At 41.5% G+C, this 13,592-nt stretch overlaps 1 protein-coding gene across 7 annotated transcripts in view; it reads right to left on the bottom strand.

Annotated features, from left to right (window-relative positions):
- Il1rl1 (interleukin 1 receptor like 1) overlaps positions 1-13,592 on the bottom strand; it is a 42,293-nt gene that overhangs the window by 6,294 nt on the left and 22,407 nt on the right. For 3 of the 7 annotated variants that reach the window (XM_037199785.1, XM_037199786.1, XM_037199784.1), the window contains 9 exons: positions 10,895-11,098; positions 10,170-10,380; positions 8,921-9,095; positions 8,648-8,810; positions 7,111-7,179; positions 5,643-5,784; positions 5,134-5,279; positions 1,729-1,875; positions 125-292 (listed from right to left, as the gene is read on the bottom strand). In XM_037199785.1, the coding sequence (XP_037055680.1) occupies positions 125-292; positions 1,729-1,875; positions 5,134-5,279; positions 5,643-5,784; positions 7,111-7,179; positions 8,648-8,810; positions 8,921-9,095; positions 10,170-10,380; positions 10,895-10,955 (1,282 nt within the window). In that variant the 5' untranslated portion in view covers positions 10,956-11,098. Of the gene's footprint in view, positions 1-124; positions 293-1,728; positions 1,876-4,254; positions 5,280-5,642; positions 5,785-7,110; positions 7,180-8,647; positions 8,811-8,920; positions 9,096-10,169; positions 10,381-10,894; positions 11,099-11,815; positions 12,033-13,592 lie in introns of those variants that run through there. The other 4 variants (XM_037199783.1, XM_037199787.1, XM_037199788.1 and 1 more) reach the window with 4 other exon arrangements.

Genomic DNA, 13,592 nt, shown 5'->3' with positions numbered 1-13,592 from the left:
ATTCCATGTGCCCTTTCCCCCACCCCCATCCTTCCTCACTACCTAACATTACCCTCTCTTGGTCTCCTTTCCAGAATTTTATTTTCAGTGAGTTTCAATCCTTGACCTGTGGTGGCAGCTTTACCTTGTCCAGGCAGCAGGTCTCTCCCATAAATGCATAACTTGTAGCCACATTTATTTTCAAGAACGTCGGGGAGAGTGTGATGAACAAAGTATTCCACAGAGCTGGTTCCTGCTGAGCCGCCCCTGAAGACCCGTGGGTAAATGACGTAAGCATCATAGATCTTGCCATCTGAGAATGAAACCAAGAAGTACCATTTCGTTAGTGGTTCTAAAAGCTCTCATCTGGCTGTTGAGAGACAGTTCTCACCAAGTTGTATGGCTGTTACTGAATATGCTTCATTCTCCAAAATACTCTTAAAATCAAGAGATACCAAAAATCCACAGTTATAAAATGTGACCAGGAAATAATAGACCTGGGCCAAAGATTTCTTTGTCTGGTTGGTTGGTTGGTTGGTTGGTTGGTTGGTTGGTTGGTTGGATGGATGGTTGATTGGTTGGTTGGTTGGATGGATGGATGGATGGATGGATGGATGGATGGATGGATGGATGGATGGTTTTTAACATCTTAGTTTGAATGATAGAGAATGGAGAGCCTGTTCAGGATACTTCAAGATTGTTTATAAGCTATTAGTATTTATCATCATGGATGGCACCTTCTGTGCCTGTTACATTTTCCCCACATAGCATTTTCCACATTAAGCACATGGCCCAGGTTCAAAGGCCTCCAGTGGATACCCGAAGCCATGGATAGTACTAAGCCCTCTTTTTTACATTGTCTCCTACACACACATACCTAAGACTAATTTATAAACTTGGCACAGTAAGAGTTTAACAGCCATAACTAGTAACCAAGATGGAACAGTGGACTACAACAAAATTGGCAGAATCACTGGTCTAGCACTTTATGGCCCTTATCTCAAAGGAAAACAACTGAAGCACTGTGGTGCTTCAATAGTAAACCTGTCAACTAATATAGTCACTGAGTAGTAGGTGGGTAACTGAAACCCCAGAAATCAAAATCAAGGACATATGGAAACCACAATACTTCATCAGAAGAAGTTCATATGCTCAAGCTAATATTGACAAGGAAGTAAAATTTCAAAAGGGGTCTAAATTTCCCACAAATCAAACAAGCATGAGCTAATTGATTGCTTCATCACAAATACATAATGTATTAACGTTCAAATGAAGGCAAATGTTTCCATTTCACCAGAACTCTTTTGGCATGTATAAGTTTGTGCAGCTGTGTATGCATGGAATTCATGGGAAAATCAACATGTGCTCTGTGCTCATCTATAACTTGCTCATATCTGAAAAGAAGGGATGATTTTATTGTTGTCCTTTCATAAAGTTTTCTCAATACATATTTCTCAAAACATTGAAACCTATCTGGGTCTCGGCAGAGTCTGTTATCAGGAACTCACTAAGAATAGTAATTCTACCAAGGAGAATATTTAGGATGAATGTCAAGAATATTTGAGATGAATATCAAGAGTACAAGGAGTGACAGGAGAAACATGGAAAATGACCTGTGTAGAGGCCAAGATCTTGCTGATGAGGTTACAAAGAAAACAGAAATTGGGTGAAGCAACATCACATCAATAGACAAATAATAGTCACTGCAGGACTTTCTCTTGCAAAGAGAATCTTGAACTTGATACTCACCATTTTGAGTTTTGTAAGGTGTTGCTATGTCCCTCCAGAACAGAGCAATCTCAATCCAGAATACTTTTAAGACTATCACCAAGACATTGACAAGTATTAGCAATACACTACATCCCGCAACTATGTAGTAGGTGTTTTGATGATCAGCTATCAAGAGATGGGGAGATGAGAAAAACTATCATTAGTATTAGTAAAATAAGATAGAATGGATGGATGCATGAATGTTGATATCTCTTGAAACCATGAGACATTCTCACCCAATAAACCAACATGGAGTTTTTATTAATACTTTCAAAATCAACGAATCAATTTTTTTTAGCCTATACTCTGTGAAAATCTTGAGGCTTGGTAGCATGGTGCAAGGGAGACATACAGACACTTGTGAACTCAAGTAAGATAGGCGATAAAAAGGGGTTTCAGCTGACAGAGACATTTTGAAGCGAGCTTGCTCTATGCTAGCATAAGTAAAGAAGGCTTCCAGAAGAATGAGATCACTAAAGGATGGAGAGGATTCAGAAAGATCTAGAAAAGGCAAACCCCTCTAGTCCAGAGAGGATGCTGGGGCCATATGCAGAGGTGGGAGTGTGTGTGTTCTGAGAACTATAGCAATTCAGTTTGGGGAATCAGTGGAAGATGTGGTCAGGCCTGTGTTTGATCAGAAACTCTTGCTATGAAATTTGTCATAATATGAAGGAATGGAGGGTTGAAGATGAAAGTTCTTTTTACCAAGATTAAACTGATAGTAGTGGAAGGCTTGTTCTTATGGGAAGAGATGGCACATTGAATGAATAACATAGAGTGAGTACCTGAGGGGAAGATGAATATCTGAACTCATGAAATAATGAGAAGGGAATTGGCAAGTGCTAAGGAGCGTGAGTCAGTAGGTCTGGGGTTTATTGCATCTAGAGGGTGGGGGATATAGAAAACAGGACTGCAGGTCACTGAGTATCTGTAATGGAGAAGTCAGATGGTTCTATCATGCTGGGGACTTCCCTTGTTGAGACCTTCCTTAGGCTATCTCTGTGCTTGGTTCCACATTTCTTGTTTCACAAAACACACAAGCAACATGTGTACAAGTTACCATTCATGGTACTCTTGGCAGTTTTAACTTTATGATCCTCATAGACTTATTAGAAGTGATGTGGTGCTACTTACATCTGAATAGGATAGAATCTCAAGTTTGACCTAGTCAGTTTTTTTTTAATCTTATTTGCAAGTCCCCACGCAGAGGCTCCAAGATCTGACATGAACATCTTTACTAATAGTTACCAGTCCTCTACCACCTCTCCTAGTTCACCATCTGTGTGTATCTAGGACAATGAACTCAAGACACCAAAGTCTGGTGATCCAAAGATGAGGAGAGACCTCAAAACAGGCCAGAGGTTGCTGTATTTATTTCTCTAGACTTAAGTAAGAACTTCCCAAGGAGCTCATTTGGAAGAACTGTCTAAAAGTCCAGCTGGATAGGTGCTAAGAAAGGGTGGAAAGTCTACATCTTCATGGGGACCATTGTTGGTAAAGTATCTATGTGGATACCTGAACATATTCAACAAGAGGCAAGCCTTTAGTTCAAGATGTCCCTGAAAGTTGATGTTCAACATCTAAGTGCTTCTGAATTTATAACGTCATCATCAATTTTCTCATCAATGACTAGACACAAATGCTTCTTGTCAGTGTTTATAAACAGGAAAATGTCATCTGTGTTGAGTCTTGGGTCTAGGATACTTGGCAATCCCTTGGGGTCACTCTACTCTCGCTTCCTCACTTAGTGGGTGAAGTTAACAAATTGTATAGGTCTGGTGCTGACAAGATAAATGATAACTTCAAGGGAAAGTAATTAGATCCGGCCTGAACACAGGAAACACTGAATATGTGCATGTACTATTGCTATCACAGACCCTAAATTTGCACTGAACAGTGTTTAGGAATATGCAGAGGGAGGCTTTTTAAGCTTTTGTTATTTAAATTTAAGAAATATAAGAATTTCAGAAACAAAGGAATTCAATATGATAATTCAACAACAGTAGAGACAATTTTTATTTAATATGCTGAGTTGTCGAAACAGTATAAACACGTTGATTTGAATGTTAACAGGTGAATTAAAAATAAACTAGAGAGTACAAAATCACACATACACAAAACAAATATAAAACTCCAGACAGCACAAATATAATTCCAATAGAAATGTAACTAGAAAAGATTCAGAAATCTAGAGGAGAGCACAAGGGACATAAGGTCTTGCTGGGTGAGGGCAGGGATGTGGTTTCCCTTTCCCTGTGGAATTCACTGTTCCCACAACCATCCTATAACACAGTGCTATGGTCCATGGTCATCCTGAGCAGCACCATTATCGAGGCAGATGCGTAACGTCTTGCTGAACACGATAGCACTAAGAGTTACCTATGAGTCTGGTCATCACAACTCTGGTCACCTACAAATCACAACTCTTTTCTTTTTTTTAATTTACAAGTCAGAGGCTAAAATCAAAACCAAAACAAGAAAAATTCTGATTGAGTACAGTGACACATATTTTAATCCCAGCACTTGGGAGGCAAAGGCAGGTAGAACTCTATGAGTCCAAGGCCAGATTGGTCTTCATAGGAAAACCAACAAAAATCCCAAGTACCCCATCAGGCAGAGACACAACATGACTATATCAAATTGGTACCCCCACCCTATCTTTTTAATCAATATATTCATCCAAACGAATGTTCCACATATTGCTATGAGCTTAGAGCCAATATCTCTCTCCCTCCCCTACCCTCTTGATATTTTTTTACCTTAGTTGCATTACCATTAAGGGAGTGGTAAGTATCATAAAAGAGAGTGATAAGGGTAAAAAATGTTTTCTCTCCACTCTTAAGGAATCAAACTGGTCATCTACCCATCAGGATGACTGTAGGTGTAAACTCAAAGACCAAGCAAAGAAATTGATAAGTGCTCTGGATGAAAAGTTTGTAAGTTATTTTCTGTGACAAGATTACACAAAGAGACACAACAGATTTATTCCTTTGAACCCAATAGAAGCACTGGTGTCCCTTGTAGACTGTGCAAAGGATGACTGAGGAAGCCACTGATAGGTGAAAAGGAGCCTAGAGAGAAGGGGAGGAAAGAGGGAGGGAGAACATGCAAAGAAAGGGGAGGAGAGGAAGAGGACTATGGGGAGAAAATGGAGGAGGGGGAATACAGTGGCCCAGAGTCCTTCTGGGAGACAGAAACATCATGGAAAGACCAGATTAAAGAGCATCTTCAACAGGAAAAGCACATCTCATGAGACTAGCCAACTAGTCTCGTGATCGTGATGGATTCCCCAGGACCAAACTGCAACACACAGTCCTCTGAGAACTGCAGTTTACACTTGATTCAGGCAATTTAGTCCAGCTAAGTGTGAGCAACATTCCTTACTTGTCTGTTTTCTTCTCAGTCTCACAGTGTGCCTTATGATGCCGTGATGGTTCAGGGCCATACAGTCATATTTCAGGGACAAATCCTTGTCTGTCACATCAGTTATTCTTAACACTGAGGTTAAACAATCCATGTCATTGCTGGAACTGAGAAGGCAGAGTGTTACTGATAATGTTTTCCTGGCAAGTGCCAACCGTGAGGAGGGAGCGGGGGACTTTGAATTCCAATATAGAATTAACTGGGCATGGTGATACAAGCCTCTAACCCCATCTTTCAAGAAGCAGAAGGATCTCTGTGAGTTTGAGGCTAGCCTGGTCTAAACAGTAAGCTCCAGGCTAGCCAGAACTACATAGTAAAATCTTGTCTCAATAGATGGATGGATGGATGGATGGATGGATGGATGGATGGATGGATGGATGGATGGATGAATGGATGGATGGATGAGAGAATGGGTGGATGGATGGATGGATGGATGGATGGAGAGAGAGACAGACAGACAGATTAAATACCTTTGATTTTGTTCTTTCTCCTCTTGAATTCTTTCTTCACCAAAATTTTTAACATTCCTTTTATTAATCTGCCACAGGACATCAGTCAAGAACTGAGAGCCTTTACCAAAGCAAGCTGAGCAGGTGATGTTCACTGTTTTTCCTAGATGTGAAGTGAAGAAATTCACGAGGAAAATGAAATTCTGCAATTGGCATCAGTTTCACCAAATGTAATAACCTTCTGCTGTTCTGCTCACTTCTCTTCCTCAACTCCTTCCGGTGCCTCCTTTCCTCCTTTGCTCTCTACCCACCCCTGCCCCCCACCTGCTAGCATCTCCATTTTTCTCATAGCCCCACCACCCTCTCACCTCAGGGAACACTAAGCTTGTTCTGCCTTCACAGCCTCACATCATCATGAAGGAGTTGCTGATAGTTGAAATGTGAGTTTCTTTTTTTCCACTGGTCCCTTCCATGTCTTTCTCTTCCTATAGAATTCCCCTTGTCTCTCCATGAGCTGCCGTTGGAGATAAAACTGCTCTACCCAACTTAACTATTATCCTGGATGTAAACATTCACAAAGAGTACTCTCCGGTATTCCATCCCAAGCCCTTCAACTCAAGATGTTCTTTCGGAAGTGAAAACATCAGAGCTGATTTTGGCCACAGTTACACATCCAGCCCTCCCTCCCTGAACTACAGGTTCCCACCAGGAGCTTGTCTAAAATGACACATATAGTGGACATGAGGACCTGAAAGTCTCTGGAACAGCAGAACTATGGAGAAGGACTAGAGGATACCACACTATAGATGGAAATGGTAGTATTCAAGACTTGAGCTGAGGATACAGAGTCAAATGTTGTTCTTTGGCCAGGAAGAGGGTGGCAGGAAGGATTACAAACAGGAGGTTTTATATGATCTTACTCTCCAGAAATGAGGAATAACAGTGTGGGCATAATAAGTAAGAATGCAGAAACCATCGCTCATCGGAGAGTGATACACTGAGGCCAGGAGTGTGGTATTTATAGTTAGAGGTTACAGATGTGTGATGAGAGAGGCATGACTCATCATGGTGTTTCAGGCACCAAGTGGCTGTCATTGTATCCAGTTTCAAACGAAAACCAGCAAGAGAAGAGACATAGAGACTCAGACATCTGTATTCATATTCTTTTGCTATCACTCAGCTACAACCTATGGGCTGCCTTTGAGCATCTCTGAACCTAAGTTACACAAAAGTAAGTGAGGACATCTGCCTGTTGGGTAGACGTGATCATAACAAGACATGTTTAAGCATGAGCCATGAACTCCAAGACTCAATACAAATGCAGTGTTGCATTTTGCTATGACAGGCACAGGTGTTTCTATACTGCCATGCCACATGACCCCCAGGTTCCCTTCTGCTAATTACATGACCCTTCTTCCATAGGAAACCAGACCCCAAATCACAAGGAAGTATTTTCCAGGTTAACAGGGAAATTTTTTAAATTTCTTACCCATTTCCACTTCTATTGTTTTGTTGTGTGGAGGAGCAGTAATTACTGGAAACACAGAAAAGCCTTTGTCTTGAAATTAAAAACAGAAATAAAATATAAGTATTATTAATACATTGATTGGTCATCAATATAAAGCTAGTCTTTTTCATATTTCTATTTGGTTTCACAGCATTGTGTCAACTGTTTTGAAAATAACCTTTGGCAATGCACACGCGCACACACACAAATCAAACAAATAATTTAAGCAACACTTTTTCTGATTGCTATGATCCTTTTTGATGTCTTCTATATCATGAAGACAAATATTGGTCTAACCCACTAATTGTGTGACTTAACAATTATGTGTAAACCATGATTCTGTAGAATAGGCATGAACGTACAGAAAAGAGGAAGCCAATAGACTCGTGGAAGCGACACATTCATGAGCCCACAGGTCTGCTGCTCACCACCCTCCACCAGTGTTCATCCTCAGGAGGTCTCCTTCCTATGACCACTGAGGCTGAGACAGAGGGAAGCAGGAGGTCTCTTGGAGCATGGATGAATCCTTCATCCCTGGGTGCTCATTTATTTCTGGGTACTGAGATTAAGAAACATTGCAGGAGTTGACATTAAGCAATGAGAGACAAACACAACTGTGGTCTGATGACGCTTATGCTCCCGCAATGGAGTACTGAAAAGGCTCAAAACAAAATGTTTTCTTCAGTGTTGCTTAGTCCTTTTCCTGTTCATTACCACTTGGATGGTGAGACCCTCATCTCCTCTGTAAAGGAAACTGTGCGTAAAAGACCTCCATTCTGGAAATTCCCTCGGATGTGATTAGGAAATCCTCCCCTCAAATGGCTTCTATACTACTGACAATATATTGGGGAACAGTTCTTTTCTAAACAAATGGCCTGCTTCGTAGATGCTAATGATATCAAAAGCATCGTAAACCATGACTGAAATCCACTCAGCACAGTGTATAAAGGTCACTGTGCCTGTTACACTCAGGCCTCTGTCTGTGGCTTCTACATCCATGAACTCAACCAGCTATGCACAGACATTATTAGTCACTTCTTTGCTAAATGTTGTGCAGACCTTCTCCTTGTCATTGGTCCCTCCCAGGCAGTACACCTGTTTATGCAGCGTTACACGGGTTATTGCCAGCAATCTAGAGATGAGGTAGAGCTTAGGAGGTGAGTAACTTCTGAGAAAATGTATAAAACTGGAGCATCCAGTATTTAGTTACATCCACATTCTGGAAATCAGTCCAAAAAAAAAAAAAAAAAAAAAAGGAAATTTAGACTGGGTTGCCCTTGAAAATCAATCTAAAAAAAAATAGCTATGCATGGCTTTGGTTCAATAATATCATATCTTTCCCTGGAGTTCTCAAATCTTTTGTGCAGCAGCAACTTCCTGTCATAGTAGAGTATGTGGACAGGAAGCAGAAAGGAGTGGAATAGGGATAGTGGATAGGAAAGGCAACGGGAAGGAAGTACTCAGTTCTTCCTTCTTGTTTTTGTTTGAATCTTGAACCTGGTTGAAGCCAGGAGCTTACCTTCCACTGTGAATGATCTGGTTGCCGTCACAATGTAAGTGGTTCCATTCTCAGTGTGCGTGAATTTACACGTGTAATCTCCTTCATCATCTTGCCTCACGTTGTTAATGAACAAGTATGCTCCATGCGCCCTGTACCTCGGGCCTTGCAGGACTCTGCAGTTCTGAGGCAATGACAAGAAAAACAGTCCATTCCTCTTCCCCTGACCTTTTCACTTTCAACTACATCGATTGTGCAAATGCTATATTTTCTCCCCAAATTTCAAACTTTTACCTTAAACCACTGAACAGGTGCTGTCCTGTTATAGAGTCTAATCGTTGGACAAGTTATCTTAGAATTTTTTTCTGATCCAGCTACTGTTGAGTACATCAAATAATCGGGAATGTTGCAGTCTGGTGGCTGTCTGTGTATGGTGACATTCATGTATCCAGTCGTATTCAAGTTGGGACTATTGAAAAAAGGCAAGCATTTAGAAAGGAATACTTACTACCATGAGATAGTTTCATCCAACCCTATCCCTTGCACAATCTTGCTGGGCAAAAAATGATGTATACGGTTCTTCTCTTACTGAAAAATAATCATTAGAATCTTGAGCTTTCAAAGACTTCTTTTGTTACCCTTGAGATGAAGCGAAGCTCTGGAAACAGCTTCACCAGGTCCTCATGCATCACACCTACTGTAATGCTAGGATCCTAACTCAAATATATGTTAGTGTTTCTTGAACCACATGCAGAGTTAAGCATGCTTCATGGATTTCATCATGTTATTCTTATAGCAATGTTTTGGGGATCATACTGATATATACTGATCATACAACTGTATGAATTTTAGAGATGAGACCCTGAAAGACAGGGAAGTCACATGGTGGCACCACACACCAAACTGGGATAAGGGCACGGACTGGAAACTGTAGTCTCCAAGCCGAGGCATCAAACTATACCTACGCTATTCTGACACCGTGTGAGTACCAAAGATGGTGTGAAATCTAAGCATGGGGCAATTACAGTTCAGACTGAGGGATTTACCTAGACCTTGGGTCTCTGCAGTCTACCACTTTGTCTTGGGCTCTGGCATCTACACTTTTTCACCCAACACAGATATTTGTGATGCCAAATGTCTGGGCTTCCATTTGTTATACTAATTTGTTCTTACTCCTAGACAACAATCAGTGATTATTCATTATTCTTGGGTCACTAGAAAAGCCAGGCATTTTTCTAATTAGGATATATATATATATATATATATATATATATATATATATATATATAACACACACACACACACACACACACACACACACACACACACACACACACACATATGCCCTGGCTGTGGTATATTCAATAGCTCATCATCCGTCAGGCTGCTGGTCTTCTCAGGTGTACTTTCTTGTTCAAATCACTTTATAGATTTAACCATTCCACTGAGGGGCAGAGCAGAGAGAAAGCAAGGACAGCTGGGCTGTCAATCATTAATGAAAAAGGAGCAGGCACAAGGCTGATAATGGTTTCCTGCACAATACCTTCTGATAATGCAAGCATAAATCCCAGAATCCTCCACTCTGGCTGGTAGGAACTTCAGACGATCTCTTGAGACAAAGATCCGATTTCTTTTTTGAGTAGGAATACTTTCATTTGTATTTAAGTAATACCATTCCACGGGATAAAGGGAGCCGCTGCTTGCAGGGCATCTCATAATTAAAGCCTCGTTTTCCAGACCCCAGAATGGTTTACCTACAGATAAAGTATGAACATGATCCTGAAGTGACCGTGTGAAAAGACCACAGTTCCTTTATCCAACTTAATGCTTTCATTCATGATTAGATTATTAAATAGATCATCTGTTGTGATGCTTCGAGAAATAATAAGTCAACAATTAAAAGCCTTTACTAAATGTGCTATATGGTACAATAAATTAAGGAATCAATTTCAGGTTATGTTCCCTTTTGTTCCCAGAAGAAAGCACCTATATGTACCTGATCATATTGTCAGTCAATAAATGCCCATAATGCCTCCCACAGGCAGGTACTGTGCTAAATCTTGATTTATGTAACTCAAATATTACGACTCACTCACCATAGGGAATTCCTTCTGAGAGATTTATGATAAAGACCGAATGAAGAGGAAATCACTTTGGAGCACACAATTCAGCCCCAAATGACCTAAGGCAAGCAACTGAAATGCAGCAAATGCGCCCAGAGTTACTTAAGTTCAAAAACGTACAACTTCTCTGAGAATCAGTACTTACTGCTCTTTGTTACTGTGAAATACGTGGGAACTGTCAGGATCGCCAACGCCCAAAGCCCCATTCTCCGTTTCTCAGTCGCGGGCTGGTGACTGATGGCGGAGGTCCCTCGGACGGGTCAGTGACACAGAATGGAAATGCTGTCTTCACGGCGGGTTGGGTGAGTGCTGTCTGACTTAGGGTCCAGAAGAGAAGTCAGCGTAGCTACTGAAAAGAAATCATATACAGCCACAGTAAAATATTTATCTTGCCCTGTTTTTTACTTACTTAAGGCCATAAAGGAGAATCAATTAACAAATATTTGTTAAGTTCACTTATGAATACGAGTAGGTTTCAGGTATATGGTGTTACATTTATTCCTACTGAACTTGGAACAAGAGAGCAGATTATTTCACAATTGCATCTTACCAGTTTCTTGAGCATTCCCAGAAAGAAGCTAAATTAAGGGGAAAGAAAACAAATTTTTTCATTTGAAAAAAAATCAGAACCATAAGATTTGAGTAGCTGCTAGAAAACACAGTGTTATGCAAAACCACAGGCATGTAGCAGGCTGGAGGCAAGGTGCACACGTCTGTTGTTTCACACTTCAGTACACACAGATAGCCATCACCAAAGCATGAAGGAAGGAAAACTTCAGTCAAAAAGCCATCCAAGACTGTCCTCCAAAACTCTGAAAAACTTGTCACTGGCCCAGCTTGTTCTGGAGCCACAGAGGTTTGCTGGAAGTCTAAAAACAGCAATTTAAACCCCTTGCTTTTGCTTTTGGACAAAAGAATCAATTAATGTAGCTTTTCTCTTCAGACACCAGGAGAGGGATACAGGTAGGAATAAATATGAGAATCTTCAGTAGTTTCCAAAGAACACATTTCTTTGACTAGCAGATCCTTTTTCTTTTACAGACTTCAGATAGTTATCAATCCTTACCCCAAATGAAGGGCTGGGGAGAGTAAGTTCAGGGCACTGAGACTACCTCCCAGCCCTTGGAGCTCTGCTGTCTCGTTTCTGTAGAGTACCCATGTGGACACACTCCCTCTTTCATTTTTAAATACACCGGCATCTTGTAATTTTCTACCCCACCCACCATGAAATTTGAGTTACAGCCAAAATCCATGACTTGTCCAAAACTGCTGCTGTATCACTCACTAAGAATTCTTAAACTTACCACATAAATATTTAACCGTAAGGACATTTATAATCCATTTCGGGAGAACTGCTTGAATTACTTTCCCCCTGTTTTAGCTAGCGTGGTCGTTCCAGATGAGATAAACAATGCTGTTTCTTTCCTTGATGTCTCAACATTCAGTCCAAATGACACACACACACCAGACTGTCCCTCAGATACTCCCTGACATGACCTCTGTCTGACACCAGTCAGGGGGGCACAGCCAGCTTTTGTGGTGTGGGCAATTTCACAAACCACCGCAGGTGACAGGTAGGGGAGGGCAGGTGTGGGAGGTAAGCCCTGAGATGAAGGAGGACTTCATGCTTCATGGGTGCTTAGAAACATGCTCTAAGAGCCGGGCAGTGGTGGCACATGCCTTTAATTCCAGCACTTGGGAGGCAGTGGCAGATAGATCTCTGTGAGCTTGAGGCTAGCCTGGTCTACAAAATAAGTTCCAGGACAGCCAGGGCTCTTACACACAGAGAAACTTTGTCTTGAAGAAAGAAAGAAAGAAAGAATAAAAGAAAGAAAGAAAGGAGGGAGGGAGGAAGGGAGGGAGGGAGGGAGGGAGGGAGGGAGGGAGGGAGGGAGGGAGGGAGGGAGAGAGAAAAATGTTCTATAATGGAGAAAGTACCTTGGGCTCAGCCCAAAGCATGGTCTAGCACCTCAGATTTCAGTTTCCACCTCTCAGCTGGGATATAAATAACCAAGCTTCAAGGAGGTCATCACCTTTGGGGGCTTCACATAAAACAAAAATTGCTGGTTGATTTTGATTTTTACTATGCATCATTGCCTTGGCTTTACTATGAGGCTTCCTTTGAAGTCTTCATACAAAGGAAAGATTAGAGGACCATCCCCAGACCAGCCCACCAATAGAAAAAGAATTCAAATCTTTATATGGAACCTCGCTTATGCCTTATGCAGCTGTTTGTGACTCGCCTGCATCATCAACTCCATTCCCCAAGGCAGCCAGTGCCACACTGTCGATCTCACCACAGTACAAATGGTGACGCTGAGGCACTAAGATTAGGTAAGGGGTCCCAAAAACACAGTGTTAAGAGAATTAAAACCCAAGCAGTCTGACTCCAAAGACTAGACCCAAATCGAACTGAGCTAGGTGCCGATTGTGGAGGTGCTGTTAGCTATGAGTCACTCTTCTGTGGTTCATCATGGTGACTGGAACTACCTGCCCCTGACCTCTCTTCTCTGCCCAGGGGCTTAGTCAGCTCTTAGGCACTGGTGACACACTCTGCAAGGCGGAGATCCAAGCCTTTTGCTGCCTGGGAGACTGATCTTGAACCTCATCTGCTCTTTGCTACACTTGAGTCTTATTATCAGGATCGCACCATGAGTCTGGGAAAATCCAAGACTGTATTATTTGGTACTGAAAGGACCAAGCAGGTGCCATAACAGGCTGCTCAGTTTTCTCTCAGAGATCAAGCCTCAATTTCAGTTTCCTGAGATTTGAGCAAGCAGTTCCTGGGAGGGCCATGAACAAAAGACACAGTCTTTGCAGTATCTCCCTTTCTGCACGTACTC

This window comes from Peromyscus leucopus, chromosome 16_21 (genome assembly GCF_004664715.2).
Source record: "Peromyscus leucopus breed LL Stock chromosome 16_21, UCI_PerLeu_2.1, whole genome shotgun sequence".
NCBI classification, from domain to species: Eukaryota; Metazoa; Chordata; class Mammalia; order Rodentia; family Cricetidae; genus Peromyscus; species Peromyscus leucopus.
This window is presented reverse-complemented; position numbering and strand designations above follow the sequence as displayed.